The 19,883-nt window shown below is 41.4% G+C and overlaps 1 protein-coding gene across 2 annotated transcripts in view; it reads right to left on the bottom strand.

Moving 5' to 3' along the window:
• Positions 1-19,883, bottom strand: part of usp9 (ubiquitin specific peptidase 9) — a 161,930-nt gene that overhangs the window by 41,537 nt on the left and 100,510 nt on the right. For both annotated transcript variants that reach the window (XM_048603190.1, XM_048603191.1), the window contains 4 exons: positions 19,501-19,647; positions 10,718-10,864; positions 4,556-4,763; positions 1,213-1,433 (listed from right to left, as the gene is read on the bottom strand). In XM_048603190.1, the coding sequence (XP_048459147.1) occupies positions 1,213-1,433; positions 4,556-4,763; positions 10,718-10,864; positions 19,501-19,647 (723 nt within the window). The remainder of the gene's footprint in view (positions 1-1,212; positions 1,434-4,555; positions 4,764-10,717; positions 10,865-19,500; positions 19,648-19,883) is intronic.

Raw genomic sequence — 19,883 nt, forward strand, 5'->3', positions numbered from 1 at the left:
CTCCTTCTCCATGTGAATCACCACCAGTTTGATTGGGACAACATCAGGATCCTCGGACAGGCCAGAGACAAGCACGAGAATTTCTAGAGGCCTGGTTCTCCACCAAGAAGGCCATCAATAAACACGTAGAATTAGACCCTCTGTATACACCACTGCGAAGGAATACTGGAAGTGAGGTAACCAACTCCAACAGCCATGAATACCAGGCAGGAAAACACAACAGTGCTTTATCGGAGGCTGCACTGATGCTGTTACCGAGCAAGGTAATGAAACATTTGTGAACTAGTGAACCAGCTTGGTGAGCAAATCAACCACAGCATCTATAGCCCGAGCTACAAATCTATTCAAGAAAGTGAGGTGCATTCAATGGGTTTTTTTGGGGGGGGTGAAAACGGTGGCGGTTTGGTGATGGTACAAACTGATTGAGGCGCAATACGAAAGGAGAACAGGTCGTTTCAAATTTCAGTTTAAAATCTTGAGTCTACTCACAATATAAAGGAACAAGAGTCCACCTTTAATAGTGACTCTCAGTGTCAGAGATGTTGATTTTAAATCATTAACACTAATTAGATTGTTCAAAGGGTATTTATACTTTTAATCATTTATTCCAAAATGTCTAGTGTGTTTAGTTTGTTTCTCCGGCAGAAAAAATAATTACTTCATAATATTTGACCAATGTCAATGGTAAAGCAGGCAGTGAAACTGATTTTGTGAAGCCAACAGTGCAGCTTCGGAACTCGGGACAGCATCTTTTCATGTTTGCATTTAACTGCACATCCAGCCCTTACTTCAAGTTGCTGCACCATTTATGCGGGAATAGATAAAGCACCATTAGCTTTACCATTATTTTGGCAACACAGCCCAGCCGAATAAAAAATGAATGACCCATGTATATAGAACTATGAAGACTGTTGCAAATAATAAAAAGTTAAAACATATGATACCTTAGAATATATTGTTTTTCTGCATTTAAGGATTGGTTTCCAAAACATTTTAGTGTAAATACAAAAGTCAAATGCATGTCTATTTCAAGAAAATTTCACGACATTAATAAAATAAATTAAAAATACTTCCAGTATATTGTTGTTGCCAATGACATTTAGCAACAGCTTGGGTTAAAAAAAAGTGCTCCACAGAGTTCAAGATTTAAGCTTTTCACCACACACTAAAACTTGTTTTGATGTACAAGTAATAGTTGTAACTTGTGTTCACCTCATTATCCTGCTTCTCATCACCAGATGTATCATCATCAACATCACTACCAGTGCCTTCAATAGTAAGGATACCATTTCTAATAGCTGGGATCATGTACAGCTGCTGAATAACAGAGTTCATGTAACACGTAGCACCAGCATTCTTTAATCCTACAAATCCTTTCGATGGACGCGGTCCTACTGGTGGCAAATATTCCCACTCTGTCAATGCTTCACAACCTAAAAAATTGAAACCTTACAATCAGTGATTAAAATTTCAGACAGATTTCAAAATGCCACACTGGAACACCAGAACATTTTCAAAAGTGGTTCGCACTATGGACTTCTCACTGCAACGAAAAAGGTTGAAGCAGATCAAAACTACTACCACTGCAGTGGAAAATTAAATACTGATCGAATGTGTCTGTGTTGTGATGACTGTCCCATGGGATATCTTAGAGGATAGCTAATGTTTGGGTTTCTGCTCACAATACACAATGTAGACAGTTTTTGTTTTGAAGATAAATAGAGTGAGCCTTTAAAAAACATTTCATAAACACACCCATTAAAAATATGGTTTTAACTAGCTCAGTTATTGGGTACTCAAGAGTATTTTATATTCAATTCTTACGGCATGAAATAGAAACTGAATTACTGAAGTTATTATCTGGTGGAGATAACCACACAGCTATCACTAATTTTGCAACTTTACGCCATTAAATTTCTTTTGCTCCTAGAATGCGGGTATTCAGTACCTGGACTAAGTTCAAACTAGCAATATCATTCAAAGAAAGACTAATGGAACTTAAGACTGAAATGAAGACATGCATCAGCAGGTCTTAAAAGAAGATCCCACAGAAATAGTAGATCCACTATTTATAATCTTCCAACATCTTTCTCGACTCTGAACATCTCAGCAGATTGGAAAACCACAAATTTAACACTTCTGTTCAAGGAAGGGAGACAGAAAGCAAGAAACTATGGGCCAGTTAGTCTTACACTTGCCATATTAAAATGCTTAAATCCATTCACAGGATCCTGGCAAGCATTTAGAAAATTAGAACACAAACAGGGAGATTCAACATGGTTTTTGTCTCAAAGGAAATAGTGTCTGACAAATTTATTAACATTCTTTGTGAATGAGGGTGGATAAAAGCTAGGTAACTGTAGGATCTGTGGATCGTCAAAAACATTCGCTAAGGTGCCATACAAAAGGTTAGTAGACATGAATTATGGTAGAGGGTCATTTTATTATGGATAGATGACTGAGAAAATGGAACCAGACTTGGGATAAACGGGTGAAAATTCCAAGATAGCCAATTGTAACTTGCAGAGAGCTGCAGGGATCAGTGTTGGAGCCTAAACAATTTACAATCTATATGAATGTCTTGCACAAAAGGATCCACTAAACTGCAGCCAAATATGCTGATTCCACGAAAAGTAGGTTGGAAAACAAGTTGTGAACAACAAACTATGATACTGCAAAGAGATATTTTTAGGCCATGTGAGCGCACAAAAAATTGGTAAATCTATGTATTATGTGGGAAAATATGTGAGCATGCCCAATTTGGAGGAAGTATAGAAAAGCAGAACATCACTTAAAACGGAGAGATTGCAGAATGTTGCAATACAAAGGGTGCCCTTGTTCATGAACCACATCAAGTCACCACCCAATTGCAGCAAGTAATTAAGGCAACAAACTGAATACCAGGATAACAAGGTGTAGAGCTGGATGAACACAGCAGGCCAAGCAGTATCAGAGGAGCAGGAAAGCTGACGTTTCGGGTCTAGACCCTTCTTCAGAAAATAGGTTAAAATCAGAAAAGACTGCACTATGCTGTTGCCAGAATTATTAAAAGTCATTGTAAACTTCATAATTCCTAAAACAATTACACATAGGACAATATCTTCATTCATAATAGAGTTCAAACAAAATTGGCTGAAATAGTAAAAGGCAAATATTTTATGAATCAAAATAAAAGCAAAGAAAATGCAAGGAAAAAGATGGCCATTTTATGTAACATGCTGCTTTGAATGTTTCACTTTTTGTTCCAACATCAAATACAAAATAAAAACCAAAAGAACTGCGAATGCTGTAAATCAGGAATAAAGACAAAATTGCTGGAAAAGCTGAACAGGTCTGGCAGCATCCGTGAAGAAACAAATCGGAGCTAATGTTTTGGGTCCAATGACCCTTCTGTAGAAGGCAAACCAGGGAACATACCAAACATTATCCAAGTCACCTTTATACATGACTACCCATCCACGTTAACACATTTCTTTCTCAGTAAAGGCAAAACCAGTTAAATTATTGCTCTGAATTTGCTACCACTTTCATGCCATTCCAGAAGCCATTCTTCAGTTAGGAGTTCCTGAGCATCAGCAGGCTGTTTTGATGGCAGGGCACAGAACAAAAGTTAAGCTCTCCACACTATAAAGCTTGAAACTTTGGGATTAAATGCTGGAAATATGTAGGTCAGGCAGCATCCGTGGATAAAAAGTTAATGTCTCAGATTCTGGTTAAGTGTCACCAACCTGAAATGTTAACTGTTTGTTTGCTTACTGATGCTGCCTAACTTGCTAAGTATTTCCAGCCTTTTCTGCTTTTATTCCAATTTTGCAGGACTTAGTCATATGTGTGTATGATTCTGGGCTTTTTAACCTGTTAATTTTAGGGACACAAGAGGAAGGAAAAGACATGAAAGGAAAATCATATCCATTTAGAAAAATGAGCCAAGAAAGAAGTTAGGACCTTGGTAATAAAGATCACATCATTTCACCTGATAATGCACATCTCCTACATAATTAAGAGCAAGGATTTTGACTCTGCCCAGAGACATCGAAAGAAACTTTTAACACCCATTGCATCATACCTAGACTTGCATTTATAAAGCAACTTACATGCCCATAAGACATCCCAAGGCCCTTTACCACCAATGTAGTAATTTTGAATTGGAGTTATTGCTATAACAAAGCAGCGGTGAATTTGAGCCCTCAAGCAATAAAAAGATAATTTGTTTTTGTGATGCTGAGGACAAATGTCACCAGGACACTTTGTTTATAAACAAAATTCAGCCAAACGATATTTTATACTCATAGTGGATAGATCAGGTCTCAGGTTCAATATTTTATCGTAATGATGGCTCCTCCTAAATGTTTATGCTCAAGTCCCTGGAGTGATACTTTGATCTGTAGCCTTTTGATCAGACAAAAATGCTATCAACTATCAACTGAACCTTAGTTGAAATAGCAAAAACTTATAGCAATCATTCAACAAAATTCATGCATTCAATGCATTCATGAAGACTACAAACATTCATCTACATGCTCACCATCTTATCTAATGAACAATTTTCAAATACCTGCATAATACATATCCGTCATAGTATCCACTATTTGTTTGAGATTTTGCACACAGCCAACAGCCAGTGCTACCAACAACTCAAAGCTGGCATTGATTGCAGCAGGTGCACTACAGACCGGTATGGCCTGCTCAGATGGCAATTCTCCGCTCTTCTTATACTGGAGATAAACATTAGAGGCTGGAAATATGAAGTCATCTATCAGCTCCTATCGATTCAAGTGAGAAAGAGAGATTTTAGTTACTCATTTAATTTAGTTTCATTGTCTGCAGTGCATGAACAATAAACAAATACTTCAGAGAAAAATGATCAATTCATGTTTAAAATTCCCAGAGTGATACAATAGTCAAATGGGAGCTGAGCAAAGTATAACCATTTGGGGAATTTTAAAAAATGTTTCTATAAGTTGCCAAAATATTAGGTTTTTTTGAAACGTGTTGAAATGTTGTGCAATTGTTTGAGCTAACTCAGACTTATTTTCCACAAAGATTCAGCCTTTAAGCTCCAAAAAGTAGTGAGATTAGGACTGTCAAACGCAAATCAGTGTTACAGTCTAAAACCAGAAAACTTCACAATTTGGACACAGAAGGATATGTAAATAGGTGACAAGTCATAATAAACTTAAATGCTTATGTCAAACTCTTAAATTCAATCTGTTGACCATTCTCTCCCACTTAAGATGTTGGCTGACAAAAACCTTTTGGAATCTGGAATCAAATGTGTCTTGGGTAGAAATGAAATATGAGCCTCTTGTCAGTCATGAAGGGCACCAGCAATCCAATCCAGGACAATTCTGCTCCTCCACCTCAAAGGACATTGCAGTTCACCATTTTGTACCCACATCTTGCCCCAGATCCTAAAAAGTCATGATGATAATGTAATTATTTTACTGGTTTTGATTGTGCAGTAATTTCTCAGATAAATAGGGATTAGTTACTTTGCATGCGCATAGGAAATGCAAGTATGCCATAAAATGCATATAATCCCCCGTGGTATTGCTCATAGAAAGCTGCCAAATACGTTGCTAAGGACTGAGATTAGACTGAGAAGCATTTGTCAACAAAAACCTATGCAGAAGTAACAGACTGAAAGTGAACCAAGAGAGATAGAAATGGGATTTTGGTGCGCTGGTTTTACGTAATGGTACAGGCAATGGCCAGGAGGAAATGAGCAAAACTACAGCATATATAATTGCACACAAAAAAGTACATGTAACTATATTATTATACTCTATTTCTACTGTGTAAACTGCAAAACAATTTGAATATAGGACTAATGAGGCATGAACAATTTTTTTAAAAAATTACCATTTGTCAGTTTGTAGCAATTTGAATGCAAATGCAATTCAATGACAGCATGACAGCCTTAAAAGAGTTCTGAAGTGGTATGAAGGAGAAGGAAACATTTGGGTTGTGGAGAGAGGGGCAGTCACAAATTGGAGAAAAATTGTAATTGCTAACATATGATAAAATGTAGAAGTGTTGAGAAGCTTCAGAGGAACTTTTAGAAAGCACAAAAGGTAATACTGATTAGAGTGATTTAGGGCAGTTATAAAGGGTGAAAAGGATGGAAAGCGTACGGAGGAAAAGTATAAATTATAAAGCAGATAAGGAGATTCTTCAGAAGCCTAACAGTTGTGCCGGCTGCCTTGGACTATAAAGGAAAACAGGACTGGGGAAACTTCAAAAAACTGAAGTAGGCTTAAGTGGGTCAGAGAAATACACACATATTAAGAGTTCACATCAAAAGCCCTTCCAACCTGCTCCACAGTTCAATGAAGTTGAAATTAATCTGTGACCCAACTCTATCTCCCAGTCTTTGTCCCATAATTCTTATTTCCCTTTGGCTCTCAGAAATCTAAACACCTCAGATTCGAGACTGACAATTGATTCAGCATCAATGCTGTGGGCAGGAGAGTTTCAAACATCTACTACTTGAAAGGTCTAAATTTTTAGACTATGCCCCCTAGACTCCTAATCAGAAACACTTTCGTCCCATATATCCTATTTGTTCCCCTTAATATTCTGAATTCTTTGATCGAACTACCCCTTAACCTTCTGAATACAGGCAATGAACCCCTAGTTTGTTTAATCTTAAAATTTTACGTTCAGAGACCAAGTATTAATTTAGTGTACCCCCCCTTAGACTCCCTGCAAAATCAGCCTATACTTCCAGATACAAATTCCATCAGCACATCTAGTTCAATTACAGCCAGGATAACCAACTACTTTGGATTTTTTAGCGTAGTCTTGTTTTTTGCCTTTTCGTTCAACATCCTCTTAGAAGAATGATAGGTGATCTCATTGAAACACAGGATTCTTAAGAGCCTTGACAGGGTAAATGCTGAAAACGTTTGCTCTCGTGGGACAGTCACGGATCAGAGGGCACGGTCTCAGAATAAAGAGGCACCTATTTAAGACTGATGAGGAGGAACCTCTCTCAGAGTTTAGTGTCTTCAGGGCAGAATCTTTGTGCATATTTAAGGCCGAGACGGATTCTTGATCAGCAGGAGAATCAAGAGTTACGGGGAAAGGGGAGGAAAGCAGATGTCAACCATGATCCTATTGATTGGTAGAGCTGGCTGAGAGGCTGAATAGCCTATTCCTGGTCCTATTTCTTATGCTCCCCAGGGCAGGTTTCCTGGGACACTATTTGACATAGATTTCTCTAGGTTGAATGAATAAGCTGCTGTTCCTTTTTTTTTGAAACACTCATTTATGACATGCGGGTGTCTATGGTTGGCTAGCATTAACTGCCCATCGCTACAAATAAGAACAAAAGAACTATACAGCACAGGAACATGCCCTTTGGCCATCCAAGCCTATGTTGACACATTCTGCCCTTCCATACTAAAACTGTCTTCACTTACAGGATCTGTATCCCTCTACTCCCCTCCTATAGATGTATTCCTCCAGGTGCTTCTTGGATGCTGCTATTGTGTCTGCTTCCACCACCACTGACAGCACATTCCATGCACTCTCCACCCTTTGTGTGAAAATCTTGCCTTGCACATCTCAAACTCCACCCCCCCGCCCCTTGCTGCACCTTGAGCCAGTGTCCGGTAGTAACTGATCCTTCTACCCTGGGAAAATGCCTCAAACGCTCCATTCTATCCGTGCTATTCACATTCTTATAAACTATCAGAGTGTCCCTCAATCTCCTGCGTTCCAGTGAAAATAAACCCAGTCTATCCAACCGTTCTTCATAGCTAAAATTCCCCATGCCAGGCAACATCCTGATAAACCTTTTATATACCCTGTCCAAAGCATCCACATCCTCCTGGTAGTGTGGTGACCAGAACTGTATGCAGTATTTCCAAGCATGGCCTACTTGAAATTCTATAGAACAGCAGCATAACTTGCGTATCCTTATAGTCAATGCCTCTTTCCATGAAGGCAAGCATGCCATAGGCTTTTTTTAACCACCCTATCTACCTGCACTGCCACCTTCAGTGATTTGTAGACCTGCATACTCAGATCCCTATTCATATCCATACTTCCAAGGCTTCTGCCATTCACTATAATTTCCACTTTCACTTGACCTTCCAAATGCATCACTTCACATAAGTCCAGGTTAAATTGCATCTGCCATTTTTCTGCCCATGCCTCCAACTGTTGCCCTTCAGATGATGGTGGTGATCTGCCTTCTTGAACTGTTGCTTTGAATGCTGTTGGAGCTGCACTCATCAGACAAGTGGGGAGTATTCTACCACACTCCTGACTTGTGCCTTGTAGGCAGTGGACAGGCTTGGGAGAGTCAGGAAGTGATTACTTGTCGCAGTATTCCTACCCTCTCAACCGTTCTAGTAGCCAATACAGCAGGTCTAGTTGCGTTTCTGGTCAATAGTAACCCCAAGATTGTTGGTAGCAGGGGATTCAGTGATGGTAACATCACTAAATGTCAAGGGATTGTGGTGAGATTATTTCTTAATGCTGATGGTCATTGCCTGATATTCGTGTAGCATGAACGTTACTTGCCCCAGATACCCTCCAGGTCTTGTTGCATTTGAACATGGACTGCTTCAGTATCGGAGGAGTCGCGAATGGTGAACATTGTGCCATCATCGGCAAACATCCCCACTTCTGATCTTATGATGGAGGAAAGGTTGTTGATGAAGCAGCTAAAGATGGTTGGGCCAAGGACACTACTCCGAGGAAGTCCTGGAGAGATTTCCTGCAGCTGAGAAGACTGACTTCCAACAACCACACCCATTTTCCCATATGCTAGAGGTTTTGTTAAGTTTTACCTCCTTTAGAGGGTACCAAAAAGGTAGAAGAATGAGAAAACTTTGAATTGTTAGGTGAACGAAAAAAAATATCATGGTCATGCTCAAGAATAGAAAGGTTATGTCTTACAAAAGTGATTACACCTCGCAGGCAGTTAGACCTTGGATATTTGGAAAGGGAGACATGGGGTTAAAAGGCAGGTGAGCATCTGCAAGGGGAGGTATTATAGTGTGATCAATAAGTGTACTACAGTGGTGTAGAAGGTCCAGTCTCTTCAGGATACTAAAATACAAGGAATGGCAAAATGAGCTTTGATGGCAGCACAAAGCTTGGGGTTGTGAAAATAACAAGGCTCATCTCAGGTGGGTTACAGCACAACAGTAATATCACTAGACTAGTAAATCAAAGTCTGAGACTAATATCCTGGGGACACAGGTTTGAATCTCACCATGGTAAATGGTGAGATCTGAAGTCAATAATAACTAAAACCATGGCAACCATGTAACCATTATCCACTGTCCAGTGTCATTAAAAAGTCATGGGGGGTGGGGGGGGTGGAGAAGAAATAGGGACAAAAGAAATCTGCTGTTGTTAACTGCAGTGGCAGACATGACTCCAAATCCACAGCAAATGTGGTTGCCTTTTCACTGCACTCCGAAATGAACCAGCAAGTTACTCAGTTCAAGGGCAAGAAAGGATGCAAAATAAATACTTGCCCAGCCTACGATGCCTACATTTCGTGACTGAATATAGAAAAAAAACTATTTAACATGGAAGGTGGTGGACTGCAAGGCAAACACAGAAAAACCTTTATGTGGTTCTCAGAGGGAGTGAAAGGGATGAGAGCAGAAGACCAAGTCGTCAAAGGCACTTCAACCACTGAACAGGACAAGATTTAAGTGAAACAAAATGTCAAAGTCCTGACAGAAGCAGGCAAATTCTCTGTAGTAGTTCTGCGGTCATGTTTTTGCCTCCCTACGAGAAGCATACTGTTACTTCAACTTCCACCACAGCAACCCGACTTTCACAATATGTAGACTGCTTCAATGTTTTGCAAGCTCAAACTTCCAAGAGCTTACTTTGAATCTCCCCATGATGCCTGTTTCTCCCACACATTTCTGAAGTTCAACACAAAATATTTCAATTATGCACTTCAAACATAACACTACATTTAACAATTTCAGATCATAATCACTGACCCCAGTTTTTCTGCTGCAGTTGTTAATGGTTCTGCCACTTCACATTTAGACCCATCCTTCCTTTCTTGTCTCATTACATCATCTTTTTGCTACGCATCCTCATTCTTATTCAGCTAAATCTGTCCTACTTTGTACCCCAAAGGAGACTTTATTTGTTACCTCAATCCCTGCCCTTTGCTTGAAAAATGCTCAATCTAACTTTTGCCAGTTTCCAATCAAAGATCATCAACCTGAAACATTAATTCTACTTCTTATTCCTGACTTGCCGAGTATTTCCAGTATTTTCTATTATTTTAGGTTTGCAGCATCCACAGAGATGCGCTTTTCGGTGCATATTTCCTTCCTTCCTTCCTTATTCAGTTATATAGGGCTTCAAGAGCTTCCGTAGAAACTTCAAGCATAACCTGAAAGAACCGCAGCAGTAAATAAGTTCTATTGATAACCAGCAGACCAAAAAGCAAGAGAGACAAATACCTGCACACATTAAACAAAAATCAAAATTTAATTTTCAGTATTTGTACTGTTCAAAAAGGGTTATAATTCACCTTATGCAAAAAAGATACTGCTCTGCACATCTCAAAACTTGTTAGACTGTTAATATTTAATTAAACCGCTATAATTTCAGCCCAGATATATTAAAGCATAAGCAAAACCAATAGGTTTGCCATTTTCATGACACTATAGAATTGAACAAAGTATACACTACATCACATCTTCAGTCCTTTATTAGAAAATACCTTAATAAGATTTGCTCCACCCTTCTCTGAGCCCATATGATATTTCTTTTCGGGTGTCTGGAATGCCAAAAGCTCCTTTGTAACTCCAAGATGACCCTCTAGAATTGTTTCTTCAACACCAGTTTCACTTGTCCTTTTCACCTCATCCTAACATTTAGGGAAAAAAATTAGGCAAGAAAAATTAACTAAAAACACATCATGAAAGTTAGTGCCACAAATACAAGAACTGCATTTGGAACATTTTAGAAGATTATGTGCAAAGTTTAACATAGCCAACTGTTTTCATTTTTTAAATTTCTCATATATAGGGTGTCATCATCCATAAGCACAGCACAGGTGCCCCCATTGAGAGTCAGTTACGTTCCTTAAATTGCAACTATGTGGAGCATGGTTGTCTTTCAGAATCAATGTTAATGCCAAAACGTTAGGCTGCTGAGGATAATTTTTGCCCAGACAGTCCATATGAAAGTTTTAATACTGTGCCACTCATGTGCAGTCCTAGTCATTCCTAAATGAAATAGCTTGCAAACAAAACAAGGAAAACTTCAGTGAGGAAAGCAGGATTTTTGCTTGCAGCAATGACTTTAAGGACATTTACAGTTCATTAGAACTGTCCAGGTCAAGTACTGTAGAATACGTGGAAATCTATCCTTAACTAGCCTACAGACGACTCTAGACTGACAGCAATATGGTTGCTTCCTAAAAGCATTCAGGACAATTCGGGCTCGGTAATAAATGCTGGCTCAGCTAGCAATTTCATCACCCTATCAGTGAATTAGGAAGTCAAAGTTGAAGACTTCCAAGGTAATTCCTTCCCAATAATATGTCATCACGTTGCTGTCTCTGGTGGGTCTATCTTGCTGTAGATCAGGACAAACCTAGGGAAAGGGAATGGCGGAGAAGGAAATCTGCCTTCCTTACCTGGCGCAGCCTACATGTGACTCCGGACCCAGCAACGTGGTTGACCCTGAACGGTCCTCTGAATTGGACAATTAAGCCACTCAGTTGTAGGACAATTTGGGATCAGTAAGAAATGCAGTACGAGTGAGATAGTGAGCCATGTCCACATCTCAGGAACAAATAGAAAGAAATAATTCTATTTAAACAAGTTCAACTTCCACAAATATTATACTAAGGTTATGAATTGTTTTTGGTTTTCAGAAGGAAAAGTATGTCACCTTTTGGCAATACCTCAGATGTACCAATTCTCTCTTGGAAGTTAACATGTAGCTTGACATTAAATACAAGTTTTCATCTTACAGCAGGTGGTTCAGCGTTTTCCTTCACAAACTCAATATAGGATGATAAGAAATGAATGCCCAAAGTAAATAATGTAGGAATGGTTTATTTTTCATATTTGGAGTTATCCCCATGAAAATGTTCAAAACTAGCAAATTATTTAAATATTTGACCATGGAATCTCACACAGTGCTTAACTACATTGCTGAAGGAATGCATTGTTACAACTGCAGTTTTACGAATGAGGTGTTACAATGAAGTTCTTTTCTTCAGAAGTAGATACCTTACTTAACCATGGTAACAAAATACAAAGTAAAATTTCACTTGTGGAACCCTGCTCTAAGCAAGCAGGAGGGATTATCTTGAAGCTGTGTCTTGTCAATGGATAAGTGAATACCAACGGTCAGGGATTACCTCCGATAAGTAAGGTATATAAATAGACTAGACGAGGAAAACACTCACTTTGGACAGGAGATAACTTATAAAGTTATAAGAAAACAAAGAGATTCTGGATATCTGATAACAAAAGAAATCTAAATGACTGACATTAGGAAGCTCAGAGGAACAAAGGGATCTTGAGTCCTTGTCCCCAGATCCCTGAAGGTGGTAGGATAAGTTATTAGGGTAGTTAAGGCGGCACCCCATATGGGACATTTGTCTTTATCAGTCGTGGCAGTGATAAGTATAGGGAGGTTATGTTGCAACTGTACAAAACTTTGTTTAGGCCACAGCTGGAATGTGGTGTGTAGTGTGTAGTTCTGGTCCTTTCTTATAGGAAAGATGTTAGCTACAAAAACAGGCTAGACAGGTTTGGGTTTTCTTCAGAGCAAAAAAGGCTGAAGGGCTGGGGGGAAACATGACTAAGATGTATAATCTTATGAAGGGCACAGATTGGATGGTAAATTATGACAGAGCATAATTTTAAGGTGAAAGCAAAAGGTGCAGAGGGGGAGTTTGAGGAATAACTTTTTCACCTGGAGGGTGGTGGGAATCTGGAATGAACTGCTGGGGAGGATAATAGAGGCAAGAAACCTCTCAACCTTTAAAAGTTGTGTGGACAAGCACTTCAAATGTTATAACATTCAAGGTTACAGACCAAGTGCTGGAAAGTGGGATGAATGTAGATAACTCAGTACAGACTTAATGGGCCAAAGGGCCTCTCTGTGCTGTATGATTCTAAGAGGCAAAAAACAAGCAAAGACTAACGTTCTCAAACGGAGAATACTGTCACTATCAGTCATGGAGACCAATTTCACCCATCTGTTTCTCCAATCAGGGATCAGTAAATCAATGAACAATGACATTAGCAAGATATCAGCAACCCTTGCTACCCCCAACCATTCTTTTCAATACCAAACTATTCTTACTCATATAGATATCTTTTCCGCCTGTTCATACCATGTATTAGACTGTGTTTGTGTAGTATTTTTGCATTGATAAACTGTTAGTTTCTAATAAACTACCTCAAAATTAGTTAGAAAAGGATAACTGCTTGAGGTATGTGTGGCACTAAAACCTTGCGCGCAAATGAATTATGAAATTTATTGACATCAAGAAAAAACACAATCCAGTATTAAGCACTGGGGAATAACCTGAGGATACAAAACATATTATTTCTTTCATTCATGGCCCCTTGTTCTGCTCTGCAGGGAAAGACCCTGTGCAAAATATTCTTAATTTTCCAAGCTGTACAAAACTGATTCCTCAAATGAAATGAGAAAGTGCCACATTAAGTCCTCGTTACAATGAATTTACTTCATTGGTAAAGTGAATTGCATTTCAGTTAGCACAGCTGCAGAATTATTGGGTGGGGGGTGAATTATCGCAATTAAAGATAAACACCTCATGTTGGTGATGCAATAGTGATGAAGGCTAAGAGTAAATAAATCAAGGCTGAGATAAACAGATTTCAATCCTATAAAGGGAATCAAGCATTACTGGGTTAAGGCAGGAAATTGGAGTTAAGGATTATCAGATCACCACTGGATGGTTCAGCAGACTTGATGGGTTGAATGGCCTACTTCTGCTCCTATGTTTTATGGTCTAATGCAAAAAGGGATGCACTTCCAGGTATCTTCATACAATTGTCACTTTATTCCACAAACAGCGAGCCACTACTTGGCTGCCACAATCCTCCAACAGGTTAACCTTTATCCTGACCTAACTCACCAACAAGTAACTTTCCAGCTTCTATCTACATCTTTCAACCAAGCTTTCTTTTTCATTCTTGCCAAATTGATCAAGTTTTCAGACTTCTCCTCCCTTTGAGCTTGCTTTTATATACTCATTGCAAGACTACTTCCAAGCAAGGGCGTGAATTTACTTAGCCAAACAAGAGGCGTGAAGTACCCAGCAAGCCAGACAGCATCTGGAGGAAAGGAAAAGTCAATGTTTTGGGTATTACCCTTCTTCAGGACTGGATGTGGGGTAGGCGGGGTAGTGGAATGGCGAATAGGTAGACGCTGGTAGTAGGTATGACCTGGTTGATGGGAGGGTCAGAATATGGAATGGAAGGGAGGTGGTGGGGCTGGAAAGGGAGCTGAGGATGAGTGGGAAGGTTATTTGAAACTGGAGCACTCAATGTTGACTCCTCCGAGCTGTAGGGTGCTCAGGTGGAAGACAAAAGTGTTGTTCTCCAAATTTGCATTCCGAGTCGCTGCAACACTGCAGGAGGCCAAGGACGGAAATGTTGGAGGAGGAGTGGGCTCAAAATGGGCAGTGACTGGAAGGTTACACTTGCCTTTACGGGCCAGGCAAAGATGGTTGGTGAAATACAGTCATCTAGTCTGCATTTGGTCTCACCGATGTACAGAAGACCACACCAAGAGCACCAGATGCAATAGACTAGGTTGGAGGAGATGCAGGTGAAGCTCTGTCTCACCTGGAAGGACTGTTCCAGGTCCTGGATGGAGGTGAGGGAGATGATGTATGGGCAGGTGTTGCATCTTTTACTGTTACAGGGGAAAGTACCGGGCAGACTGGAGTGGTTGGTTGGGGAGTGTGGCGCAAACTAAGGAGGGGCAAAGGGAATGGTCCTTGCATAGGCAGAGAGGGGTGGGGAGTGGAAGCTGTTCTGGGTGGTGGGGTCTAATTGAAGTGTTTGAGGATGGTACGTTGGATGCAGAGGGTGGTGGGGCGGAAAGTGAGGAGAAGGGGGACCCCATCTTTATTATGTTTGGAGGAGGGTGGGGCATGGTGGTTAAGAACTATGGAGCAGGGAATGGAGGAGGCACGGTGGAGGGCTGTCTGGATGACTGGGATGGGGGGGGAAATCATTGTTTGAAAAAGGAGGACATCAGAGAAGCTTGGGAGTCTCCTCATCAGAGCAGATGCGACGGAGGAGGAGGAATTGGGAAAACGTGATGGAGTTTTTGCAGAATACAGGGAGATGGTGTTGTCTAGGTAGCTATGGGAATCTGTGGGATAATAGTAAATGTCGCTCTGTAAACTGTCACCAGAAATGGAAACAGAGGTCAAGAAAGGGGAGGGTGGTGTCTGAGATAGACCAAGTGAATTTGAGGGCAGGGTGGAAGTTGTTAGAGAAGTCAATGAACTGCTCCAGTTCAGCCTGGGTCCAGGATGCAGTAATCGATGTAACAGCAGAAGAGATGGTGAACAGTACCGGTGTACATACTGAAGAGGGACTGTTCAGCATAACTGACAAACAGGTAGGCATAGCTGGGGCCTATTCGAGTGCCCATAGAAACCCCCTGGATTTGGAGAATGCAAGAAGAATTGAAAGAAAAGTTATTGAGGATGAGGACTAGTTTGGCAAGGTGGAGGAGGGTATTGATGGGGGTGACTGGACGGATCTGTTGGAGAGGTTAAAACCTGGAGGCCTGGAAACGTATAGAGATTGCATCTGAAAGATGAAGTGCTGGGGGCCAGCGAGGTGGAAGTTTCCAAGCAGGTAGAGGGTGTGGTTTGTGTCCTGGATGTAGGTGGATTGTGCCTGAACCAAGGGGGAAGAGAATAGAGTCAAGGCACGAAGAGATGGATTCAGTGGAGCAGGAGCATGTGGTGACAACTGGTCGGCCAGGGTAGTTGGGCATGTGGATCTTGGGGAGCAGGTAGAACCAGGCAGTAGGTTATGGGGGACTGTAACGCTGGAGGGGATGTCAGAGGTGATGAGGTCACGGACAGTGTGGGAGACAGTGGCTTGATGGGGTTGTGGTCAAGGGGGAGGTAGGATGCGATATTGGAGAGCTGGCGTTCGGCCTCTGCAACATAGAAGTCCGTCCTCCAGACTACCACCATCCTTCATTTGTCAGTGGGTTTGATACTGAAACAGGGGTTTGTGTGGAGAAAGTGGAGCGCTGCAAGCTCGGAGGGAGACGGGTCTGAGTGGATGTGGGGGGGCGGCGGCGGCAGAGGAGACCAAGGCAGTTGATGTTGTGTTGGCAGTTAGCAATGAAGAGATCCAGGGCGGGTAAGAGGTTGGCAGGGGTGTCCAAGGGGAGGAGAAAGGTTGGAGGCAGGAGAAGTGGTCCCTGGAGGGTAGTTGGGAATCTTTATTGAAGGACACATGGAAGTGGAGGAAAAAAAAATAAAAAGTTCCATGTCATGGCAGGCACGGAACTCGTTGAGGTGGGGGCGGAGGGGTACAAACGTGAGCCCTTTACTGAGGGCAGACTGTTTTGCCTCAGTCTGAGGTCAGGGGATGGTGAATATGCTGCAAGGTTCAGGGGTGGGGTTTTGGGCAGGGGTCTTGAGGAGGCTGGGGCGGAGGTTTGGTTCGGGGCACAAAGGCGATAACATGTGATGGGTGAGGGTTGGATGTGGTGTGGTTGGGGGGGGGGGAATAGGGGAAAGGGAGGGGAGGGGGGTTGGGGGCAGGGTGGGAGATTTGGAGGGGGGGGGGGGGGGGGGCCTGTGGGAGAGGTAAGGTAGAGAGAGGGAAGGAGGAGGAGAGGTAGGGTGTATTGTGGCGGTGCTCAGATTGGTGGGGGGAAGAAACAGCAGTGCTGGTTAGCTGCAGGTGGGCAGTAGGACCCAGGAGTGATCCTGGGATAGGAGTCCATGTAGTGATTGGAATGTAGGCAGAGTCCAGAGTGGAGGTGGAAGTTGCAGGGAAGTCGAGGCAGGTCCCAGTCCTTTCATTGGCAGAATCCAGGGCAACGTTTGTGGAGTCATCCACAACAGAGGATAAGTTCGTGTAGATCCTGGTCGATAGTTGCATTGGCTCGGGTGCCGGACCAGAACCGGAAGCCGTGTCTGAACCGGAAGTGTCATCAGTCTGGAGAGCCCAGTGCAGGAGGAGGTCTGCATTTGCAGAATGGTGTCAGCAGAATGGGAGGCTGGGAGGTGGCCAGAAACAGGGCACCGATTGTGAATGGTGAGTGGGTCTCCGACTGGAAGGGAGTAGAGGAGAGTCTTGCAAACTTACGATTCTTAATGTCCAATATGAAGCAGAAAAGTCATTCGTTCGGCTTGTGGATTCTGCGTCAAACATAGAAGAGTAGCGATCCTTCGCAAGTTTGGGAAAGGGAGGCCTGAGCTAGGGGAAGGAGGAGGAGAGGGAATGGAGGTGCCCGCGCATTGCAGAGAGGGTTGAGCAGAGAATCTAGAGAGAGAGAATGGTTTCTGGAGGCATTGAAGGTGTTGCGAGTATGGAGCCTCAAAGGTGGGTCCAAATTTTGAGGGCTTAAAACGTACTTGTAGGCCTTGAGGGATGAGTAAGTGGCGAAGACAGGAGTTGAGGAAGGTCACGTGGCTGTAGTAGTGGGTTTGTTTCATGGTGTCGTCGAAGAGCTGAAGGGCTGAAGAGGTCACAGCAGTGTGGCACTGAGAAAGGGACTCACCAAGCTCACGCCTGAGGAACAACATACTTCATTACCATATCTCACTCCAACAAACAAATCTTCACCTCTGATCTGCTAACAAATTTTTATAAGTGGCCGTCAAACTATAGATTTTCAGCCAACTCACAATGAATGAAGTTAGGGGTTGCAACAAGAGAAGGGAGATGATTTGGGAAGCAGTTATACAGGAGTATAGGCTGAAGGACAAGGTCATTTTGCTTTAAAGTATGTGACTGCTCAACTACTGCAAGATGGCTTACGGCAAAACCCACTGCTGCAGATAAATGTACATCAGCAAATGCTAATTTGCACACACACCTAGACAATTCTGGTCCCTCAATATTCAAGGCTTGGCGATTTCTTATAGCACGGCAATTTAACAGTATTGGTGACAGAAACGAAACTGTGTCTTGGATAGCTTATTTATTTTATGCATTGATGCTTGTTGCAGGGCCAATTGCTACAGCAAGCTGTGAAGAACAAATCTTAGGCTAAGATTTCTAACACAACAATTGTGCATGAATGTTTCCTGTAGGACAAAAAGTACTCTTCATTTTTAAAGAAGTTGTGCCTTTTTTCCCCATTTTGCTCACCAAATCCTGTTGCATTTGTGAAATACCACTACAGCAGCTACATTAATAAGTCCAGACAGAACTAGAAACAAACCTCAATAAACCAACATAGCACCAAGGGGATGAAAATACTGCAGATGCTGGAAATTTAAGCAAGTAATGCAAGGAACATTCAGTTTAGAGAGAATCTGCATCACGAACCATGCTGTATGACTCTATAACATAAATGAATGAAAGAAAAGAAATTCCTGAGGCCCTTTGCATTAGGAGAGTTTTACCACCTGACAGAGTAAACATTGAAGAAGTTCGCTTCCTGTTAGTTATAAGAATTGGGTTTTTTTGCGCTCAGGGAAAAATACCCACAGCCTGGAAAGCTTTGGCTTGTCAGTTTGCACAAGTCCTGGTTGAAGTTAGATATATGAAATAGTTTCACCTGGAGAAAGGAATTAGTTCAGAAAAGTTAAGAAATAGTTTACATCAATTTAAGCATTTTGGTTGAAATTTCCAGACCATAAAAGTGTTTAGTGAGAACCCTGAAGTGGGTTTGAAGCTGATAAGGTCTAAGCTCAGTTTTATGAGTAATCAAGGAAGAGGCCATCAAACTCTCAAGACCAGAAATTGAAAAGAAATAGCCAAGTCAAACCTTTGGATGCAACGGAGAAGCAAATTTTCTCTAGCGTTTGAATACCGTGATGGTGCTGTTTTAGATCAGATTGTATTTTATGGTGTTTCGCATTCTTTCAAATTATGTCATAGGTGAATGGCTTAGTTTATTATATTTCATATTTTCTTTTGGAGAATAAACTTCTATTTTAATGTTAAAAGAAAATCTGTAGCAATGCACAATTGTGCTTCAAAGAGCATCTCACTAAAATAAAACAAAAAGTGACCTGTCAAGCCAGGTTTCAGTCTGGGATCTGAATGTTTGAAAATAACATCAACTCAGTTCATAACGTTGAAGAAAAATCGAGGGGACTCATCCCTGGGCTATTTCAACACTATCTTCCTGCACTAATAGGGAAGTGTTATTCATTCACCCTGCTTCAGGTAGATGAAAGCACAGTATGAATTGATACCTTAAACAGTAATATGGTCCATAAAGGCACAGGCAAAGCTCTTCACTTTACTGAACACAAATTTTGAATTTCCGGAATTCTAGAAATTTACTCACTCTAATCCGCTTGAGCCAGTCAATTTCATTGTTGAGCAGAACTTCTGCATTGGGCAGGTTAATGTTACTGTTGTATGCATAGTTAAGGAGATGCCTCAACAATGTAAAGTAGTCTGCTGAATGCTTTGCTCTCTCTCTTGCAGTACTCTGATGACAAGAAAACAATTACTCAACTCAACGTAGTCAAATACATTAAAAGAGCTGAATAGACATCAGAACGTTAACTATTTAGAATGCGAGAGAGATAACAAGGTGTAGAGTTGGATGAACACAGCAGGCCAAGCAGCGTCAGAGGAGCAGGAAAGCCGACGTTTCAGGTCTAGACCCTTCTTCCCACTTCTGATGCAGCTTGGCCTGCTGTGTTCATCCAGCTCTACACCTTG

Source organism: Rhincodon typus, chromosome 11 (assembly GCF_021869965.1).
Source record: "Rhincodon typus isolate 14 chromosome 11, sRhiTyp1.1, whole genome shotgun sequence".
Lineage (NCBI taxonomy): Eukaryota > Metazoa > Chordata > Chondrichthyes > Orectolobiformes > Rhincodontidae > Rhincodon > Rhincodon typus.